This window comes from Anser cygnoides, chromosome 2 (assembly GCF_040182565.1).
Source record: "Anser cygnoides isolate HZ-2024a breed goose chromosome 2, Taihu_goose_T2T_genome, whole genome shotgun sequence".
NCBI lineage: Eukaryota > Metazoa > Chordata > Aves > Anseriformes > Anatidae > Anser > Anser cygnoides.
The window spans coordinates 154,126,577-154,150,943 of NC_089874.1; the positions used below are offsets into that span (position 1 = coordinate 154,126,577).

The 24,367-nt window shown below is 38.3% G+C and overlaps 1 protein-coding gene across 7 annotated transcripts in view; it reads right to left on the bottom strand.

Annotated features, from left to right (window-relative positions):
• Positions 1 to 24,367, bottom strand: part of ASAP1 (ArfGAP with SH3 domain, ankyrin repeat and PH domain 1) — a 146,834-nt gene that overhangs the window by 65,918 nt on the left and 56,549 nt on the right. For all 7 annotated transcript variants that reach the window (XM_048048676.2, XM_066990742.1, XM_066990747.1 and 4 more), the window contains one exon: positions 7,784 to 7,856. In XM_048048676.2, the coding sequence (XP_047904633.2) occupies positions 7,784 to 7,856 (73 nt within the window). The remainder of the gene's footprint in view (positions 1 to 7,783; positions 7,857 to 24,367) is intronic.

Consider the following 24,367-nt stretch of genomic DNA (forward strand, 5'->3'; position numbering starts at 1 on the left):
CCTTCTGGCATCTCTTCACTTTTTTTTTTTTTCCTTACTTCCATTTTAGTGTCTTTAAATAGAGAATCTACTGCTACAGCCATTTGAGGGTGACTTTATCATCTCCGTCTCTCTTTGAGGAATTTGTTGGTATTAGTTACATAAGCATTTAACTTTAATGAGATTCCTAGTCTGTCTTTTGTTCCGTAAGCCACAAAGACAAAACCACAGCTATTCCAGCTACTGCCTGCTCTGTGCAGTGAAAGAAATATGTATATCTATCTAATTATAATTGCCAGTAGGTACTGTGTTTTTCCCCAAAGGCCCTGCAAAGTTTCATTTTCTGGTTGTATTGCCTGAAAGCATTTGAATCACAAGGGAAAAAGAAGAACAAAAAACCTGTGAAAACCCCCAAAAAAACAGAAGGCTATAAATTTCAAACCAGGCTTGGGGAAAATTTCTCACAATGCATGGATCTACTTTGACATTTAACTATGAGCTGGTTAAGAGTTAAGGAACACTTCCAAGGTATTATGGATACCTAAAATAGTCCACTAAGGGTCCAACAAAAAAGTGAATCTCCTATTAGAAGAAAAAAAAGTAGAAACAAAACCAAAACAACTACACAGCTTATTTACCAAAAACAAACCCCAAGCCCCACAGCAGACAAGTAACATTCTAACATCAGCCATTAACACTGAGGTTTTCAAATGGCCAAATATTTAATCATACGTTAATATAGTATTGTAGCTCGAACAGTATGCTTTTAGTAAGACTAAAACTGTTCCAAAAGCATATGGTTTTGATCAAATAGCTTAGTATTAAAACCAAGGAAACCACTATGTAAAAATAAAATATGTATTTTGTTTTGATGTAAAAGCTGTTGCATAAATACACACAGAAGGCTTGAGCTAAGAAGGAGATCTGGCTTATGCAGTCCTGAGCTAATAAAGCTCCAAGGTATCCTACTGTTTTGAGGGAAGAGGAAGGGTAATTGAACAAAGTCGGTACAAAACCTGTTAGATCACCAAGTCCCTGTGCTTGCAGGGACAGGATAAAGCACTTGTAACTCCAGTATATTTCCTAGCATTTTCATTTTAAGCATTTTGTGTTGTTTCACAGAGCACGGACATTTTCAAGAATAATTCTCGAGTAGACTGAAAAAGAACAAGCACAAGACTATTTCCTTTATCTGTGGAAAGGCAAAGTAATTCTGCCAGAAAAAGGAAGCAGGAAGCAGATGATTGTCCTAGAACAATATATAGGAAATGCTCCGGAATCCCATACCACAAGTCACCTACATCTAGGCATCAGGCTGATTACAGAGGTATTCCTTTTACTTTGCACGCAACAAACACACAACATTCAAATACTGTGTACAAATAAGGCATGTAGTTCTTTTTATATAAGTATCAACATAAGTCTTGTGAAAGGCATAAAAACATTTTCATTTTATGAAGAGGCACTGTAGTTCTTTACTTGGCCTTAAAGACGCATTGAAAATTAAGTCTGTAAAGTATCCCATGCTAAAAAGCAACATATAAAAACCCAGGATGCTCAGAGCAAAGACTGTTTGGAGCTCCGACTCCTCACGCAAACACAGAAGTGACTTCCCAGTGTCCTAACGTAATTTCCTTTGCATAAATTTGTAAGCGCGTAAAGTTCGTGCATGACCTGATGTTTTCTTCCTTAGACATAAGTGGTATAGGAAGGACCTCAATAACCCCACGGAGACATAAACACTGACAGCAGTATATACAAACCATGTCTTCCTTCTCAAACCGGCTCACGTGTTCCCAATATTGTAAACAAAGCCCAATATTGTGACAATATAACAGCTTCCCCAGACATCATCCCGCTTCAGCAGCTCCCCGAGAGGTGGTACAAGGACCACAGACATTTTGGGGTGTGCTCTGCTCCCACTGACAATGGGAGAGACCTTCAAGAGACCTGCAAGTGGGGTCGGGAGCTCACAAATCGTCCCCTCCCCGACGTGTCCTGGCAGGGGAGCCAGTGGCTGAGCCCGCGTCAGTACCCCACTGCGGCTGTAGGCAAAGCAAGAGGCTGGGCTGGATAAAGCAGTGCTATTTTCTCAGCTTATTGCTTCTTCTCCAGAATCCACAGCCCCAGTTCTGAGGAGCAATTAGGACAGAATTTACCTTTGTTTCAAGGAAACTCTGGCAGGGCACAATGTGCAGCAGTGTTGCAGCAACCCTCACTTCTCCACTGTAATGCAGGTCTGGAGCACTGTGCGTTAAGGGCAGGAAATAACAGACAAAATACACTCTTAAACAATTCTGTTCTGACCTGAACCTGCGAACACTGAAGAACAGAAAAGGAGCTGAATAGCTTACAGAAAAAAAATGCACAAACATAACTCCTTCCTTTTATTGATTTGACCTAAATCATGCCTGAAGAATATATAATTTACTGAATTAGATCCGCCTATCTGTCCCGGTCTGAAAAAGAGGAATCACAACTCAGAATCTTGGTCAACTTGGAATTGTTTTTATGTTGCACTTATAAAAGTGCTTTGTTCTCTGGGCAGCCAAAGGAAAAATAATAAAGGTCAGAGCCAAGCTGCATTTATGAATGGAAAAACACACACATGAAAGACTCAGAAAGAACAAGACAGCTGGCAAAGTTAAAGAGGATGGCAAAAGAAGATATCTGAAATCATGAAACACGCTTTCTTATTTCATCCTTCAAAAAGCTGAAATGAAATGAAAAAGTGAGTAAAAAAATCTTTGACCATTGTATTCTCATCTGTACTTGCTGATAAAGCCTTCTGGACTGAGATTACAAAAGACAAAATAATAAAAGTCTCTTTCAAAGACATCTAGAGCAAGGTGCAGCTCCGTGACTTGCAGGTCCTCCACATCACCGTGCTCTAAGAGCACTGAGAGAAGACGAGCCATACCAGAAAGGTAAAGGACTTTTTGCTTTTGTGTTCATCACTAACGGGCTCAAGAAGTTCTCTGTAAGGATTTCCTTTCAACGCTGCTTCCGAGGGCTTGTTTCAAATTTAAGTGCTAACAGGAGAATTCATAGAAGCTGCAAAATACGAACAGCAGCAAATCACTTAGACCAAGATGCAGAAGAGACAAATATGTAAACTACACAGTCATAAAAGTTGTAAAGTAAAGCCTCAGATTTATAACAGCCTCAATATAACAGAGAAAATGAGACAAATCTAATAGCTGTTTTTAATAAGAGCTCCACAGAGAGCTGAGAATTCAAGTACACACCAACAGAGCAGGAGCACCTACATATTACTCAGGCAAATTGGTAGGAATTACAGTGCAGAAAAGAACTGGTGGATAACACGCAAATAAATATAAAATGCTAAACAAGAAACACAGGTTTTATATAAGGAGATTTTATTTCACTAAACTATTTCCTCCCCCCTGCCGTCAAGGAATCAACAGGCACGTAGGGAAAGGAATTCCAGGTTCAGCATCCCATTTGGATTCCTGAAAAGATCTGTCCCTCACCAAAACATTCAAAGGAACTAAGCAAAGGATAACAGGAACGAGCTGCACATACAGAAATAACTGGTCAAAAAAAGACGAGGTGGGGGAAAGGAAGGAAATAAATTACTTTTCTCTGAGGGAGGTCACCAGCGAAGCCCTTTATGAAAAGGCCCACATCATTTAACAAGATATAGTGGAATAGGAAATAAGCTTCATAGAGATAAACTTTGTTGCTTTTTTTACCATACAATACTATGGGTTATTCAGGGCAATAAAAACAAAAGCTGATTCCAGATGTGAAATTAATTTGTCTAAACAGATGTTTACAACAAAGATCCCTGTACTGGAGTTTGGCGTCTGCCCTTCCCTTACACTCAAGGCAGAAATTGTTCCAGTTCAGCTCATCCTCATGTGAATGCACAGGAAAGCAGATGTAGCTCAACCTACAAGTCTACGATTTGATATGCTGAACAACTCATGGATGAACACGTGCATTAGGCAGCATAACGCACAAGGGGAAACCCCCCTAACTTCAAGAAATCATCACATCTAGTTATACAACCAAGGCCTGGAGTTACATCGCCTCGACATTCAGCAACCAAGCCAAACAAAGCTGAGCCATGAGAAATGGTTAAGAAACAGAGGATGCAACAGAGCAGCATAAACCATCCTTGTGTGTTTAAACCCTGCATACGATGCGTAGTTCCTGTCCCCGTCGCACCAAATTCTCTCTTCTTCCTTCCTCTTTAAAACGAAAAGGCTATGCTGCCATTTTGGAGAAAGACAATAAGGATGGTTGTATGTATGTGACGGCTTATGTAGTAAAAACAAACAAAAAAGACATTGTGGCTGACTTTGGAAACAAAGCAATCCAGAGACATCATTCAACAAGTAGAAAAGGTGACACTGAATCTAATAGGGGTTCACCTGCAAAGGCCGGTCCTCTAACACTACTCTAGCAAGTTTGGGGACTCCAAAATCTCCTACTAACTCTTACACCTCAAGCTCTCCGTGGGCATTAGTAACATGGGAAAGCCCCTCAATTTCACATCAAATGATCCAAAAGAGATATGGACAGGGCCAGTCTGCTTCTCAGGGGATTTGGGGCCTGAACAGGATGCACGGGACAGCTTTGCAAAGGAGCAAGAGTGCCTTTAACTAGACTGATGCAAGGCTATGAATGCTGAAGGTTTACATGAATTTATATTCCTTAGGAAAAAAAAAAAAGTCAAAAGTAATTAAAGAAGTTTAATAAGCAAACACCATAGTATTAATCTCGACTTAGGTAATTCCGTATCTTCATAACATTGCAAGCTAAAAAGAAAAAAGAAAAGTAATAAATAAACCCCCTAATCTTTGCACTGTTCTGCTATTTCTTCAAGCATCCTCTATTTATCATTGCAGGAGACCTGATGGACTGCTTGTCCCACACAGTACCTTTGATCCTGCATGCCATTTCACGTTTTTATTTCTCTGTTGTTTAAATTCTTTTGACTATATCTGGAAGTCATACTATAGAAACAGAACTACTAGTAATAATTAAAAAAACACTATTGAAAATCTACAGCAAAACTGACTTCAATCTACTGCTCTTAGACTTCAGACTAAATGTTATGGAGAAGCTAGTGAGAACAGATTTGCCATTAGTTCATGCACCAGTCACGTAACACAGGTTCCTATTACATATTCCCTGGATCACGACAGAAATAAACAGCAAGCTGTATACGAAAGAAGTGGTGAGAATGAGGTATCAATTTGTATCTCTGGATTTCATAAAAAGTACTTTCCATAACAGTACTTTCTGGCAGAAAATAAATAAATAAATAAATAAATAAATAGGATGGGATCTTTAAGGGATTTCCACATTTCTGTGCTGGTATGATTTCATTTCCACAGCCATAGTTCCAAATCTAAATCTCACAGATGGGGGAGGGATGAGCACAAAAAGCAAACATCTTTGGGTGACATTTAAATTCTCTTAGTAACAGAGGAGAGTCCCTTGAGGTTTGTAATTCAGCAATGAAGAGAAAATCCAACACGCCACAGAGCTGGAATGCCAGGGTTTTCTGAAGAATTGTGTATGAGACATTGTAGTGTGTAAATGGCATTATCCAAATGTTATCTCAGGCAAAAACAAACAAAAAAAATTAAACGGGAACACCCACACCCCAATACAACCCCCCAAAATTCTAGCTATGACTTTTGGTAGAGTATGAATTGGTTTACTGATCTGAAGAGAGAAGAATCTGTATTACCACTGAATAACCATCCATCATCAGTCTGGCTAGAGTTCTCAAAGGAGATTAGGAAGCACAGGAGCTGCAAAAAGCATTTCCTACTCTAGAAGTTTAGATAAGGTCTAGCAAACAATACAGTTTTTAAATAATTCCAATTTCAAGTTCTCAAAAATATAGAGGCTTCCTTCATGAAAATAGTCAGCTAACTGTTGCCCGAACAATGTGAGAGTTCAATATAAGACTATGCATTTCACAGCTCTTTCTAGCATGCTTTACATGAAGATAAACATCAGCAAAATCCACTTTCACCAGAGAAGCATAAAATAGATGCCTTAGCTATTCTCTTTGTACAAGCAGGAAAAGGGAGACTGAGGTTTAATTAGCTCAATATTTTTATATCAATTTATACAAGCTTCCACATGTATAATAAACACTTTCACTTTTTTTTTCCTCCTCTTACTAATCCTAGTTTATCAATTACTGTATGAGTTGCCTCCTGTGCACATTTTCACATTATACTGTAGCCTATTACAACAGCACTCTGAAGAGGGAGCTAGAGTACTAGGTATAGTATGAATTCTTTTGGAGAAAGAGAACACTAACTTGTACTTTCAAAACAATACTTTTTAGAAAAGAAAAGAAAAACAGGAGAAAAACAGCTACCAAATTATTTGCAGTTCAAGTACCAAGACAGCCAACTGAACCCATTAACCAACCTGCTATTACTTCTACTCGATGTGACAAATTCATAACATAGCATGGCCTACTTACATGCACTTAAAATAATATTACTTTTATAACAAAACTCAAATCAAACAATGGGTAAAAATCCCCAGTAACATTTATAGATTTTAAAACCTGCAGAAAACTTGTCACATGTTCGATGATGTCCAGCAGCTTTAAAGTTCAGTAAATAGGTACTTTCAAATAGAAAGAGCAGCTTGGAACATCTGAGTACTTTTAAAAGCACGAAAGTAAATACACATTTAATCAAGTACTATTCTCATTTTGTACCTGGCTTCACATCCTATTAGGAAAAAAAAAACACTCAGCAGCAGCAGAAGTTATAGAAAACCTAATCAAAATACGATGCAAGTAGAACAACGCTAGTGATTAGCAGAAGTGTGAAGAACCTACAATTCATTAAAAGGTCACGCACATCCATAAACTGGAGTCAATGGGACAACAAAAAATACTCTGCCAAAATAACACAGAAACAGTCTTCTTGGTTTTAAACTAAGGCCACTAAGAAGTGTCTCTGCAAAAGGAAAATGCTTGCTAAACCGATTATTACTGCTGGGGGACAGGAACTGGGATTTACTAAACCCCAGTATTCACAAGCAGATGGTTACTGGAAGGTGTACAGCTCTGCTATCATATTCTTTTGGGGCATTTTTTTTTAAACCTTAAAAGAAATAGAGGTAGAAGATATTTAAAACATTTTTAAAACCTGATTTGTATTTTGAATTGTTTGATCATCATTTGTTACTGGACTCCAATGATCAATTCATACTCCAGCCACCTATCCTTCCACCAAAGTCACTTCTATAGCTTTCATACAACATCAACAGCTTCTGCAAACAAGCAAAATAATGGTAAGCCTCCACTATTTAGGCAAAGTAATATGCCATTTCTATTGTGTGTTACTAGGAGAGAGCAAATTCTGAAGGAACAAAATACATCTAGCTGTAGATTTTTTTTTCCTAAAACTTTTAACGAGTTACCCTTCTTATTTCACCTAGAGGTGCGCTCTATAAATTCCACCTAGGATACTAGCTTAGGACAATGCCCTATAGCTCCTCTAGTCGAAGAAATCTGCTTGAAATTTTAAGGCAGCAGGAAAATTTCCTCATGGAAATTCTCCCAGAGGCCTTTAGGAAGGACTATGAGGGTGAAAGAATGTGAGAAAACTTTGCTTCTCATTTTACATCAAACCAAAGAAAGCAAAGTTTTTAAACATTTTAATCCCAACACTGGTAAACAGATAAGCATCCTACATGCTATGTACTTAAACAGAATAAACTGCAAGACACACTTTTCAAACTTGGAATCAAATTCTTCAGTTCTCATGTAGAACTGGAAACAATGTCTTACCTTGGCCTGAATTATATATTGCTTTCACAGATTTTTTTACTTTCTGTAGTGCAGTTCTGTCTTGATCCAATGCCTGTAAAAACAACAAATAAGGAAACTTTATATATTTACTTAATCAAAGGAATACACTAAAACATTTAAAAACACAAAATGTGTAGTTTCACAGGCTGGAAAAAAATTGCCGATACAACACATTCGGCCTGCAGGAAGGTCTCAGGTTATTCTGCCCCTTCAAGCTGAATTAAAGAACTGATGTGAAAATGGTCTGAAGGCAGAATAGAGCAGCAGTGACAGAACCAGAAGAAAAAAATATTTTAAAACTATTTTAGTTTTGCAATAGGACAAAGCATTTATTCAAAATGTAATATATTTAACACACAAAAAAAAACACCACCACCAAACAACCAATAGTTAGAAGCTTCTACTATAATCCTATTGTTTCTGCTACAACTAAGTTGCTTGTGGATTCCATAGGTTGCCCCTGTTAGTCCTGTTCCACCTACAGACACAAAATATTTTCTCTTATATAAGTATGTATACGTAAGGGGGGGAGGGAGAAGAGGAATGTGAAAGAAATCCATGAAAAATCCTTTTATTCACTTATAAATAATTTATAGCAATTACTTTCACAAATACCAGTTGCACAAGCTACCATACAAACCACTTTCCCCAAACCCCACAACTTTTATAAATATAGAAGATGAAAGTACCAAATAAAAATAAAAGGACTTAAGATCTGATTTTGCACAGCAATGAAAAAGAGTATTTGCAGGAGTAATATTCAAATATATATTTTCAGGATTCCCTCATAGTTTCGAAGAGTTTCAAAATCCGGAAGATGAGGTCATTACTCAATAATGATGAATTTAGGTTAGATTTCTAGATATTTTCTTCTTTGTAAATAACTTCCTTACCCTCTTGCAATCTGATATAAGAAATCAAGTTAACAAGAACGAACTGTTATGATATAGAAAAAGATAAAATCAAAATAAACACTAGTCTAGACGTGTGGAATGAAGACTCTTACAGCTCGATAGTGGTACTGTTTGCAGTGATCCAGTTAGTTGCACTTAAGCGTGAGCTTTGGACATTCTCATGCACAGCATGTTTTACACAAGTCCCTGCTATCCATGGAGAACATATAGGAAATAAACGTTTCTATTTTTTCCCATTTAGATCATAGCTAATTTCCCATAAATGATGTCAGACCGATAATCTTACTTTTTAATGAAGCTGGCAGTGTTTGCCATATAATATTCCCATTCAAGTCACTGAAAATTGGATAACTTGTACTCAGAATTATTGTCAGGATAGCAGCCCAGCTAATGTGTTAGTTGGAGCAGACCACAGATTTCCCATGGCGGGGCTGCTTGGGTAGCTAACATGATCCACTGGAGGAAACAGCTGGAAGCCTGAAGCTCCTGGGGGTCTGGTATCTGAAGAGTGGCGAACTGATGCCGAACTTGTTCCTCAGCACGCAGAAAGGCAGCCACGCTCACAGCTTGATGCACTTCTCAGAGAGGGTCACCGCCAGCAATGGTATGGATGAAAACTTGAAAACTTCCTAAGTTTTCACTGTCCAAACTGAGATGATTAAAGTGCACAGCAGTGGGCATCAAGAATCTCAAAACCAAACCAATGCTACCAAACAACCACCACCACCACACCGTGGCAGCAGCTCCAGGACAAGTGGCGCGCTGAGAACTGGAGGTGGTGGTGGTCACACACCAGGGCTCTGGTTCACAGCGATAAGAATTTCAGCGTATGCATGAACCAATCGAGAGAGAAACCAGCTGAACTATCTCAGTTCTTTTAGGGTGGCCCAAGTTCAATCAAGCAAAGTGTATGACAGTTGAGCAATACATGAACATCTGGAAGAAAAAGTAGAATTTCTGTTCTTTAACACGCAACTGAAAACCACCATATTCTTAACCACAAAAGCATTTCTACTGTTGATAAAACTAGAAAATTTGGAACCACAGAGTTCATGAAAATGTTTTCTAATACTGTTTAACCCATTATCCATTTGCATCAGAACTAACTCAAACGTTCACAATTACAGATATCATTTCTTCTGCTCCACGATACAACGCTTGCTTTTTCTGTCAAGATGCAAGCCAAGTAAGAGTTAAAATTTTTACATTTAATAAAATATTAAGAACTCTGTGTTCTTTTTCAAGCCAGTGCACAGCAGGCGATTCTTCTTAGATTCCTTTGCGAGAGCTGTCAAAAGCTTTGGCTTCTGTCTGCGTGCTGTGCCAGACAGTAACTATCAGACATTTCCACTGAACTTCTTCTCCATCTTCAACTAGCAGGAAAGACAGTATGATTCACTTGTCTATTGAGTGTTTGAACGCAGGGCAGTATACAAAAATCAAAACCAATATTTTAGAGAAGGACAACCGTTAAGGTTGATGAGATTCAGAAATAAAACTCAGTGTGATGTTCTAATACTGAAGCAAACTGGGCACCCAGAAAACAAAAACAAAGTGGAATCTTTCTTGGAGTTTGCTCATAAAGATATCAATCCGGAAAAATTAGAACAAGTAGGCTAGAAAAATCTCACAAATTGGACTTTGATATTCAATTAAGTTTAGTCACTAATATGGAGGGAAGAGGAAAGGGAACATTCATTATTTGAGAGCAGTCACTGAGCAAAGCCATATACAGAGATGACATCCACTGCCTGAAGGAGCCAGAGACCTAAAATCGGAATGACACCACAGCTCATTTTTTTTATTTTTATACTTGCAAACACAAGCTTTATATGAACTAATTTGTCACAGTCCAAAATTCTTTAAATAAAATAAATCCACACACACTTGTAACTATGTATCAGGGCAAAAAATGCCTACCACAGATGGAACTCAATGCTACATAGGATTCTATGTGTACAAACCCTGTTAGCTTGTTTTTGATTTAAAATACATATATATATATATATATATATATAAAAATATGCAGACATTTTCTTTCTAAATAAATTACATTCCTCTTGAAGCCTTTTGCTCATAATTTATAGCTGCATTCTGCTGCCGAGGCAGTATGCTGCACTCAACGCTCGATTCCATTTTTATTCCCGAGTAATATAACCTTTGCAATATGTTAAACTAGGAAGACACAGTCTTGCTTGCCCCAGTTACGTGAAAGCATGTTTTTGCAATACCTGTTCGTTTTCTTCTGCAGGATTTAGAATACTAGGTATTTTTATTCCCCAATTTGGAAAAAAAACAAATGACAATGTTCCCATAAAAGTGACGTACATTTTTATTATTGAAATGTATCATGTCTTAGAGAACCAAGGAATTCTCTGACACAAATCTTCAGGTATTCAGACGTGCTCCTGGCTACCTTCTGTATACCTCAACTCATCCTCATCACCACCCATTCCCGGAAAATACTTCCTTCTTCATTGCTATGATACCATCTCCCAGGACGCCTTTTTAACTTCCTTGGGAGTACATTTTCTTACCCTCTGAATACTTTTATGCATTCTGAAGAGACAGATAATTTATTAAAGGCACCTGCAAACACAGGTTTACTACCTCTTTGGTTGAATAATGCTTTATTCTCAAAACCAGGTCATCTTGGAGACAACCTCCATCTTTATTCAAAAATAATGCAAACACAGCATTCATATAAAAAGCCTTGAGACACGCTTGTGAAAAGGAAAAAAAAAAAACAACAAACACTCCACTTTCAATCTGCTTATATAAAACTAAACAAGGAAAGCTCCTTGCTCCTCATATCAGCAGGTTTGCTATGCATGATCCATGAGATATGGCCTGTCAAGGTTTCATCTTCCTCCACTCCCCTGGGTTGAGGCGTCCACGCAGGCACTGCTTTTGACTCTCTTTAAAACCTTATCCCTTCTGAATGAAGCATAGCTTATTTTTGGACCAAGTTCTATTTTAATAGCTGCTAAATATTAAACCAGAAATTACCCTACTGTGCAGTACAAGTAGTGCTAGATGCTGGATTTCTATCTCTGATGTACAAAACCTGCCAAGGTTGCATTTAGATAAACCACTAATTGTTTCTTTAGAAGCTTGGACCTTTTTAGCACCCTTGTATATACATATGTACATAACACACATTTGTGTGCATGTGTGTAGATACAGATGTGTGTATTTGTATGCACACGCATGTCAGTCTATACATCAGAGACCATAATTACAACTATTTAAGCTACTTACTCCTAACAGGCAGGAAAACATGGTTTGACCAACACAGAAATCTTCCTTTCTTGACTGATGTATAAACCACTCTCACAGATACTGATCACAGAAGCATTTCATATACACGCAAAATTTAGCTCTTCCAGATATCAGTGCTGTCCTAGAGGCAGACATTTGCAGAGGATGCTATGGCCCATTATTCCCATTAAATTTAATAAAAACTCCAGTCTCAGTTGTTTCCTGTGCTTTGAGCACCTTTACGGTTGGAAGACAAGACTAAAACTGATTTGTTTCAACCTTACAATAATAAAAAGTTGAGTGGCTCAAGACACTGACAATCACATTTATATATCAGCAAATGTTATTATCATCTTCAATTAGACTTAATCCAGACAAAATACATTTTCCAGCTGGAACAAACTGCTCATCTATGTACCAAAGGTTTAGAATTTCACTAAATATTTAGGAGGTTAGCCCTAAAAATTTTCATGCCCAAAGCCCACCCACAAAAATAATATACCAAACCAGAAATGTTTTAAACAATTACAGTATTTTGCTCAAGACAAACCCATGACGGAAGCCTGAAGGCCATCCAAGCATGCATGATCTGTGTATTTCTGACAAAAAACACATAAAACCCAACCCTCCACGTATTTTAAGAAATTAATTTCATATATAAAGTAATCCATGTGAAGTATAGAATATTTGAGGTCAGACATGCAAATGGGAATAATAAACACTTGGTAGTCACATGCACGTTTCGTCAGATACAGGACATTAAGTTATTTCACTGAAATACATGGGGTGATACATTGGCTTCGAGGGACTATGAGACATCAAAGTCTTTCGCTCACCAGCTTAACCCTGGCACAGAAGTGACTGACATTTATGATGTCTACTAGAAATGTTTCCCCCCTCTGCTCAAGTCCCAGTGGGGATAGCCACACAACCAAGCGGAGCAAAGGCACCTTACTGGTGTTGGACAGGCATTTACCTTTTAAAATTTATTTTCAAATTTTTATTATTATTTTTAAATTTATTCTTAAGAACAAAATCCAGCCTTTGTGGGATGGATAATAAATGCAGACCGAGCAGGCTAACAAGTATTATATACCACTGGAACAGCAACAGAACAAGCCCTGGTGATTGCCGCAGCAAAACATAACCAAAAGAGAAGATGGAAGTAAAGTGCTGGCCTTCTGTAACCTACCCCATCAGTAGAAGCCCTCTTAGCTCTGTACGTGGAGAAGCGATTCAGGCCACCCTTTCCTGTCCTTCCCTCTCCACCCTGCTCGTGCTGGCCCTGCCAACCACAAGTTTGCTGTCTGTTTCCAATTGCTGCTCTCAGCACATGTCTAAACGACAAAAATAGGGGAGCAGTTAAGAATTTTCTAGAGACACTTAATCCCTCTGGGTAAAAGATGGATATAGAACGGCGTATTTCAACTCGTCCTGAATTACTTAAAAGCCCAAAGGGTCCAAATGAGAGAAACCCAAACATAAGTGCTTGATGATGTGTTTTTTCTCTGTAATAACCAACACCATCATCATTTAGTACACCATTATTTACCAGCTACTCCCAAAATAAGACCACGATAATCTTCTCAAAAAAAAAAAAAAATTGCCTTGAAGTTTTACAGTTTCCAGGTTGTGTTTAACCACAAACTAATAAAAAGAGCATCAGTAATCAAATTTAAGAAATATGTATCTCCAGAAAATATTTTTGGGGGTAATGCAAAGCTTTACAGACATCCCACCTACTAACTTATCTCCCATCACATGCTGCTCGCGTTGCACTGTGTAACAGCAGCCCCTCTCCAGGCTGGTACACAAGGAAAGCCATCGGCCCTTTCGTGCTACCAAGGTCACAGCAGAGGAACAACTCGCTTGCACAGTTTTTGCAGCTGTTTTAGAGACTAACAGTCACTAAATTATTCTTCAACATTACTCAAATGGCAGTATAGTCGAGATGGCTTATAAAATCTCCCTGAAAAGTTGAGAATAGCTAAATTTTAATTTGTCTCGACAGCTGCCCTTTGGGTCCCCCAGGCAAACACACTCCTACCCAGATGCCTTTACCACAAGGGCACAATGTCAGTTGCTAATTGCTATCCATGTATGATTACTTCTAGACAACATGAAATTAGCAGCACGTTTTTCCTAATGAGCATGAAGCTGATCTTTAATCTCGTACGTGCTATGACACATTTGGGAATATGTAACAGTATTTTGGGAACCTCCGTCCTTTAAGTTCTCAGCTGAGCTATATTAATATTTGAGTTCAGCTCATTGTGTGCATAAAGCATCTTTCGAGTTAACTGAAAAACAGAACTATGACATGTGTTTCCAGATCCAACGATGAGACAGATGAGATTCACTTTCTAACTGTTGTGTAGGAGATGCTAAAAGCCCTCTCCTAGTGACAACGCCTGAGAAGAGCCAGTGACGGATGCACAACATTCCCCCAGGCACAGGCTCTAAAACAGCTCCTGCTGGGGATAAACTCATCTGGGTGAGAAACATCCTTACCTTTACGCAAGCATCCACGTGCCTCTGAACGTGCACTAATGATAGCACTTCTACTGTCATTCGCAATATCCAAACTCTTCATTACACCAGTCGGCTTTATCACTACTAATTACAAACCTAAGCCAGCAAGAACAGTGAATCAAAGAACCAGAGTGGGTTGGGTTGGAAGGGACCTCAAAGCCCATCCACTTCCAACTCCCCTGCCATGGGCAACTTTAAAGGCACAAAGGGAATGATGGTTTTAATCTAAGAAATAGAAGCCCATTCTGTGCTCTTACACACCCCTCCTTACACTTTTTTTCCAAAGTCCAGTGGCAGTGCCTGTGTGCGAGTATTTTGAGTGTTTTAAGCATCAGTACTGGCTACCAAATAATACTCAAAGTATTTTTTTCAGTACACAAATATGCAGTTCTGTAGAAATAGTATATAAAGTCTTTAATTTATCGAAGATGCTTGTCATTTGAAAAAAAAAAAACCTATAAAGTATAATTCTCTTTCAAAAAACCTAACCCAAAAAGTATATTTATGAAAGGCGTAACTAAATACAATTCAAAACAGCCCAAAACGGAATAAGATTATTTTCTAAAACAATCAAAAAATAAATATGCGAGATAACATCCAACAGTTGAGGCGAGGTCTTTCAAAAGTCAGCTAGCCAAATAGAAGATAGCACGCAAACAGCACAAACCCAAAACCACTTTCAAAGAACAGACATGCTAGCTGACGTGAATTTGTAAGGAAGTAATCCGATTCTTAGTAACTTGACTTGGAGAAAGAAAAAAAGCACAAACGAAAGTCCCCAGTTGCTCCCCTCCCACCACACTTGACTGTAAATTTCACTACGAGGAGAGTCCTGCAGCTGCCCCACCACACTTAAAACACCACAAAATATTTTCCTTCTTTGTTCGCTCTTTTCTTTCTTCTTTTCAAACCACAAAATATTTTGCAGCATGCGTTGTATTTAAAGTGTTATCCCAGTAACTCACGGATATTACCTAGCCAGGGAAGCAAGAGGAACTGGATGTGGACGCGTGAGTTATGGTTATTACCAGCTTCTCAGGCAGAGAAATTCTTCAGTGTTCTACAGAGATCTGATGAATTTTACAGGAGCTCAAAAATGACATTCAGGGATGAATAAAGTACTCACTCATTCAGCCATCGCCAGCATCACAGTGGTGTTGAAATTGCACAGTACGCTTACCCCTGCCAGCTCTAAATTTGAATCAGTATTATTTGTTGATATCTGGTATCAGCTAGCAGCAGAGATATGAAGGACACCAGATACTTATTCGCGGTAGACCAAGCCGTTCTGAAGTGTTACTACTCCTACTGCAGCCACTTTTTTTCTTGAAAATAAAATTGTATCAGCCAGTATTTCTTTTTCCTTACTTTAGAGCAGAAACAATCCATGTTCCTTCGCCTCCCACCCCTGAAGAAATACATAAATGCACACACTGATGCGTGATTGCAATATTCCATTTCAGCATTCAGAGAGAGAAGAAAAACAGGTATATTAATGCATTACAATACAACAATTGTCATATATAATATTTCAGTTTCTGTCTACTTATTCCTAACTACAGATTTCAAGAGTTTCATTAGGTCAAAAAAAAAAAAAAAAAAGAAAAGGAAATAGTATTTCCATTACAACATATCCTTGAAAACTACTGCAGCATTCTGGGACTCAGCTGTTTGATTTTGCTATTGGAGAGGACTATGAGGACAGATTCAGTAAGACTTCATCTCAAGCCATGTTAAACTCGTGATCACCAGCACTTACTATGAAATTCATAGCTACACCAAAAAAAACAGCTAGAAGACTCCACCATTTAATGCTTATCATACCCCATACAATGCAGGGTGACACTGTAGGAGAATAACAGGAGTGAGGGAAAATAACAAGTCCAGAAACAGTACAGAAAATAAGGACAAGTTCCAACACACATTTAAAAAAAAAAAAAAGAGGTGGGTTACAAAAACAGAAGTAAGTTTTGCAACACGTAACGTTGTACTTCTAATTGCTATGTTTGGTCTTGGGCTAGAGATGACTTACAAAATACCCAAGAGGGGTTTTATAAGAGGGTGGGGGGATCAAAAGGGGGAGATATTTATTTTTTTTTTTAATCTCAAGTATAATTCAGGTGTGAAGTGCTAGAGTTAATTTTGAATTTCAACGTCATGTTCATTGATACAAACGTTCTCTGAACATATTTAACTTAATAAGGGAAGTTACACAACAGGAGACATGGCAATTTGAATAGCCATCTCTACTGTCATTTTAATAAAAGCTTGCTAAAAGAGGCTCTTCCTTCTCCTGCGTTGTCTTTTATTTCTTTTAATCGACTTGCAAAAATAGGATAGATGTACATTAGAAAACTAAAATGTGCATCTAATGTTCACTGTGGTACAGAAAACAGAGCAACATAAGGCAGAAAAATACAGAAACGTAATACATATGTAACAATATACATACTTTAATTACAAGAATATTTCTATATTCAATGTAAGATAATCTTGAGAAAGCAGATCTGACTCGAAGGCAAGATACAGTGAAACGAGAAGCGATCTCCAACCTCAAACAAAGACCTCTCATCTGATTAGGTTATCTAGAGCTTACTTTGGAGACACTGGCACACATCACGATCCCTGGCATTAAGCTTAGAGAGGAATCGCCGACTTACGTAGAGGCATTCAGCAGTAGGGTGAAATGAAGGGTGAAAGAAGGATGCACCAACAAGACAGAAACCCTACACTGTAAAGTAGTGTAACCTCCTTACAGTCTAAGTTGCCCCAACTATGTATATGACCTGGCCAAGTCACTGGGACCACACAGAAACCACCACTTTCCCTTCCATAGGAAGGGCACTTTAAATGTAGTGTTGATTTTAAAGGAATTGTTTCAAATTCACAATGAAACGTAACAGAACTTAATAGTAACGTTTCCAGTATGTTAGGAAACAGTATGAGCTCTTTGTAATCTACCCATTACTTATTTCAAAGCAATTTTTAACATAGCACTGTGTTTCAGTAAAAATAGCACTACCCCATTTCTCTTTTAAGAATGTATTAGAGAACAGATGCTCTCACCAAATATTCTATATATTTTCTTAAGAATATCAGACAAGTTAGAGCCAAGATCCTAAACATGACTAAATTGTACTAGTGTATATTTAGAAGAAAATTTCTGCTGTCATATGGAATAATAGCTGCATTGTCTCCCATTTAGAAAATGCAACCATTATTTGTTTGATCACAAATTTAACTGAATATTGCTACCATAAGTGATGTCCTATTTATAACATGAGTATACAGTTGTGACATTAACTGAATAAATAACTATTTTGTCAGGCACTACTTAACTTCCCCCAAAATATCCCAGTTTTATGATGCTTTTCAATTACAGATTAATCATTTTAGGAGGTATTACGAAGCAGCTTGTGCAAATTAGAAACAAACAAACAGAAGAATCTATAGGATGAAGAAAGTCTTAGGAATAAACTGGGAGATATGAGACTGTTTGAGAACCAAGAGCTTTTAAGGCATGGAAATTCTGCAGATTGACCAGCAGAAGTTTTTCCAAGGTAACAACTTCCTCATATACACGGCACCCAAATACCAGATTCAAGTTCCATGAAGGTAAAGAAGATCATATCTTGCACAGCCATCCCCATCTTCCTCAAAATAACATGAAAAGATTTTTGCTAATACTTGTACAAGACTCCCAGGCAATGCATCCACGCTGCATGTCAAATAATTATGCAACAAACTTTGCCCTATCAAATACTATTTCAATGAATTTTCGTTAGATAAAACATAAGCTTTCCAGATAACTCTCAGATAGTAAATCATAGGCATAAAAGGCCTAAACACAGCAATAAGTATTAACACCCCAGAAATCAATATTCTTGCTCTACTAATGGCAACAGCAGTTTATTCCTTAACAGCCGGATTCTAGCAGCCGCTATTGATTTTTGGTTTATTTCACTTGGAGTCAAAAACAAAAAGGGAAGTCTTTCGAAATCTCATATTTTAATCACTTCCTTGTTGTGTTAGATATTATATGGGAAGTAGGTTTTCAGTCTGTTTACCCTCCTCACCCTTTTTGGAAGGGGCAGTCCTATATCAGAAAACTGCATCTTATTTAAGGGATTTAGAACACACAGGAACCTGGAGTGTCTCTCCTGCAACAAGAAGGAAGCAAGGGGAAAGTACAATTGGCTTCGGTACATCACGACACACCATTTCCAGCAGGATTGGCTAGAATATAAATGCAAGAACTCAGGGAAAAGCTGTTTGTAAATAACACTTCTGGATACAGGAAGAATCAGAAAACAGTAGTGACAATAAAAATACTGTAGGTTGTTTGTTTTTCTTTAAATACTAATATTTTTCAAATGCATTCTTACAGCTGAAGAGGATGTACAGCACTTCAAAAGAGAACAGGTTGGCAATACTCTTTTCTCTAAAAGAGAGAATGTAATTTAAGATTCAAGACGGAACAAGGAATCTGGGCAAGGTAATGAAAACCAAAACTGCTAACATGGGGGAACAACAACACGTGGACAAAGCTGATCATTGCCATACAGCTGTTCATTCTTGTCCAATATATAACTAGAAGATGATACACATTACACCTGAGCATAGGATGAAGCAATGGCAGAGTTTAAAACCCACCCAAAACAGTAGTAATTACAAAATGAAACATATTTAACTTGAGGCCAAGTCACTCATATTTTGGTCAAATGATTTTATTTATTGTTATGTACACAATTCCCCCCCCCTTCCCCTTTTTGAAACACAACATTAAGACTAATACTAAAATCATTAATTTATGGCATTTATCTGAAAGTTACCTTGGTTCTCAAAGATGATTTACTCATCCCAGCTCACACGAAAAATTATAAACAGCTAATCCCAATGGAAGTAGTTAGTGCTTAAATAGAGCTAACGCATCAGTCAAAGGTGCTCAGGAAGCTTACTCTACTGATGATTTGAAATAAAAACAAGGCAGACCGAAGTACTGAACAACAGTAGATTAATAGGCTGCAGCATTTTAATTTTAAATAATGTCACAGTAGATCTCACAAAGTTTCAAAGCAGCAGCTATGAACAGAAGATTAAATTCTAAACTTATGCAATAGCGTACTCTTGACAAACATCCTTAGACTCAGATGGTATGGGCAATGATACAAGACCATCACCAACAAATGCAGAGCCTTGTTATAACCACTTTTATTTGGCCAGAAAGATACTTCCTTCTGTGCTCCCCTCCACACCCATCTTTAAGATTTAAAGATTCTCTTTGAAATGCAGAATGGATGTACAGAAAAAATGATGAGTAATATGAAAATCCAGACAGGAAAAATTAAATGGTTAAGTAAATTAAGATCAAAATCAACAGCACTACATCAGTTATCCTTCATGTTCTGGCTGGCGTATTACGACAGAAGTACCAGCCCAGCAGACAACCCTGCAGATTTTTGTGAAAAGCTGGACTGCTCAGTTGCTCTGTAGGATCTGAAAGAGATGGTTTTCCTGTTTCCCTCTGCCAACCACTCGCTACCACTACCTCATTTGTACCTGCACGCAATAGTCTGAACAGCAACATAGTCAAGAAAATAGATTAGATGAAAATTGCCCTTCTGCTGCATTACTGCCAGCACAGAGGACAGCTACAGACACGGTGGCTCTACCCCTTTGAGTGGATGCCCAAACTTATACCAGATCAAAATCACTGCACGACTGTGACCTGAGAAGACACGTAGTATTAAACATTTTGCCTGCGCTGAGATCTGTTCCAACGCGGCAGCATCTCTCGTAATCCACCTACATTTGAACCATGAAGATATACTTTGGAGTTGTAAAGCTTGGGTCCTTAGAAACCAACTCTGAAAAAGCGTCAATCCACATGCATGCAGAAGTGGCATTTGCTCCTTTGCCAGCAGGGGTGACTCAGGGTACAGTTTTACTTCTCTAATCTCACATTCCTTCACTTGCTTTTAAAACAGTTATATCCTTCAGAAACTCAGCCGCTATTTAAAGTACAGTAACTCACTGGAGTTCCTTATGGCTTTGCTTATGATCTTCGTAAGCGCAGAAACTATTGCCAAAGTAGGGACTGAAGTTTTATGTTTGCAGTGAGATGTGGAGCTGTAGAGAATTACTGCACTTGACAATACCAATCAAGCACAACGTGAACAGCACGGTGCACAACTTGCAGTGTGCTCTGTCATTCACTCGCTAGTAACCCAGTTTAAACACATCCTGCTACTTCGGTAAGAGCATTTATCCCCTGCGCCACAGCATCACTACAGCAAGAAGCATCCCCTCTCAGCATGCTCCTCACAGAGATGGAAGGCATTATTTAGTAAAAAAAAAAAGGCCAGAAGCTGGCCTCGGTAAGGTTTTCTTTCTGTTTAGGCCTTCAAGTGGTGCAACACAAACTGCTGGAAACCGACAGAAGATTTTCCGGGATTTACCTCAAATTTCCTTTCACTGAGCAGCCCCTCTGAAGTCCTGCCTGCTTCTTACTTACCTGAGCCTGCCAGTGCAGCCCGCGAGACCTCCAGAGCTCTGTGCCCACGGCCATTAAATGCAAGTGCGATACCTTTGGTCTGCCATGTCCTGAGCTGCAAGTCCCTGGAGCTGGGAGATCGTACTGGAGAAGGTCTCCCTACAGCTCTGCCCTTGCCATCTGCCCTCGGCTACGTCAGATGAGATCCTAGGCTTCTATCAGCTTCTGTCTATCCCAGAACAGCTGTTCTTCTGCTCACTAATGGTATTTCTGTTCTATAAGCTGCAATGAAAATGAATTCACCAGAAGATAACTACATAAGCACAATACCAAGAAACAGACAAACATCAATAAAAAAATAAATAGAAACATCAAGCAAAATGAAATGAAAAAAAAAAGCCCTATAGCAGCCTATAATTTTTCTCTTATTTTTGTTTTCTTCAGATCTGAATATAACCTGTCATTGCAAAATCCTAAAAAAAGATATTTAAATATAAACCTTTCAGAAAATCTTTCCCTTTCTAGCAACAGTTAGGTAGCAAGGTATTAACAATTCTGTTCACAGCTCCAATGCAACATTTTTAAACATACACAGCCCTCATACACCAAACCACATTCCACAAATTACACTGATGTGCTTTAGCAAAATCAAATGATTAAACTCACAACAGAATAAACAATTTTTCAAACTTCAGTTTTATATTTTATGGTAGGCCTTAAAACTCAAAAGAGAACAAAAGCCTATTTTGTTTCATGTATAGAACGGGGAACGATTGCTTTTACAGTCACACAAAAATCCTAGCTCTGATTTATTGCCGGTTTTAACAAGGACGGCTGTTTGATATGGCATTTTTGCACTAAACCCACCAAGAGCTGATGTCAGTTAACTTTTTTTGTATTATTCCAGACTATCCATTCTTCATACAATCATAGGAAATTTACTGAACTAATGCATTTAATTGAAGTTCTAAGAGGACAGAGAATCTATTCAGCAAACCATTTTGTTCTGATAAAATCCATAATCCTTTACAGAAAGATGAACTAATTATTATCAAGCTGGTTGCCGGCTCCTAGACTTTTTAAAATACCATTTTCATAATATAGATTTTCTTTATACATATACCGTCTTGGAAAGTACCTTGCTGCATGACTGAAAAAAACACCAGGCTGATTCAGCCCTTTATCGATCTCCTTACCAATGAGAACAAGGCATGGCAATTGAGAAGTATGTACCTCGACACTGAATATTTTGACAAAAAAAGAATATTGGTGATTGATGATCCATGTCTACCAGGCAAACCACAAGAATATTGCAATTTACACCATAGATTGAGGGTACTGAAAACACAAATATTAACACGAGACAGTAAGTGGTACCAAGTCGCTGCCTTTAAGCCCTAGTTTGATGCACAACAGCGTTTATGGAATTCCAGCTCAAAACATCCCTGTTCATAAACCGGTGGAATGGCAGAGCAAGGCAGATACCAACACATACCATTTTTGTACTCTCTCCATACGCATCCATCTCTCACTTTGCTTAGAGACAGCTAGGAGCCTTGCAAGCAACAGTACTTAAACTCATGTGACCATAAATCTTTCCGTGTGAACTCACACAAGAATATCACAGGATTCCATTTTTGCCTTGCCTCATTACAAGCTTCCAGTAGTTAGCCAGAACAGAGTAAATCCTATACCTGGCAACTACAGGCTCTGAAGCTTTTCATGAATGTTGCATTGGCTGGCTCCCAGCTAGCAGTGCGCAGAATGCTAAGGGCTCCACTTGAGCAGGGCTGCAGGCAGGACACAAATAGGGCAGTAGGAAAGGAAGCTGTGTGCAATGATGCAAAAAAAATCCTATTGCTGATTTGTATTCTGCCTGAATACGAGGAAGAAAGTAAGTGAACCTCCAGCTCATTCAAATGAGGAATATAAATAGAAGATTCAGTAAAGAACTATTTTTCTAAGCATTGGCATTTGGAACACATTCAAACTCCAGCTATGTACTGAATTATCATAAAAGGCAACACTTGTTAATCACAAAATTGGAGAGTCCCAAAATCTGGATATAGACTGATTTAATGCCAACGTTGCACAGTTTGTGTAACGTACACAAATAGAAATTAAAGACATGCAGTACAGTAGGCGATGGCAACCGTAGATAACTATCTCCCACGGTGGACGTGATTGTATGGTACATTTCACAATAGTTATCAAAAGATGAAAGACAGAGCTTGAGGACCATAAACAGGGGATTATTTTGCAGACATTCAACTGAAAAATCACAGGCACTGAGGAAAAAATTGGTGTTAGGGAAATTATACAAACAGTGAAGCAAAATAAGCTTCACAGTGGAAAAGCATTTAAATATACACCATAACAAGGAAATGACGAAGCAGAAGATTTGCAATTCTGAGCCTTTTCAAGGGGTATTTATTACTTGCAGCTCGCTTTCCAGGAGAGTGCACAAACACAAAGCTACCTCGGAGAGGGAGGGAACTCCTAGGTTTGCTGTTGTTTAAAGGAGGGGAAGAAAAAATTCAACAACAAAAACATACCACACACATTTGAGCCACTCCATAAAATAGAAGCCATATCTATAGCGACCAGCAGAGCACGGTATTAGGATAGGATCCTCTAAGCCAAACACACTTTTTCCACATTAGATGCATCTCAGACAGGTTTACTCCTGATCAGACCTAATCTGCTCTGGGGACTGAATGCTCTATAGGGGTTGGAAGGCATCTTCCAGTTTATTTTTGTCCAAGAGCAATACAGTTTTGTCTACTGTAATACTCCATGACATGAAACACATCATAGCAAGGAGGATAACTAGGAAATTTACTTCAAAACAACACTCATGCTCCAAACATCAACCAGCACACAGTGCTGAAAATTGAGATCGCTACCCAAAGGTTTCTTGTCAGATGAGTGAGATTTTCAGAAGATGATGGTTAGACTGCCATATGCTTACTCATTCTCCAGTTCTTTAAATTTTGTGCTCAAATCATACAAAGATATATCCATTCATTGCTCCTTGAAATGGGGGTTTTAGCCTGCACTGAAAAGGTCTGCAATCACTAGCTTTACAGGAAGAGTCCCTTTTGTTATTAGATATGACCCTTAGTACTCCACTAAAAAAAAAAAATTAATATTAATCTAAATCTAAAGTCAAAAGTGATACTTGTTGCATCTCGGTAATGGTTTGCTATCTTTAAGCATGTAATTTGGTAAATAAATCTCTTTTGAATCAAATCTATAAAAAGCTTCACTGACATGTTGGCAATATCCCAAGAGCCTCCTGTGTAGTCTTTTCATCCACACCCCCGAAGAAAGCAGAGGAAAACGACGATCTTACACACAAAC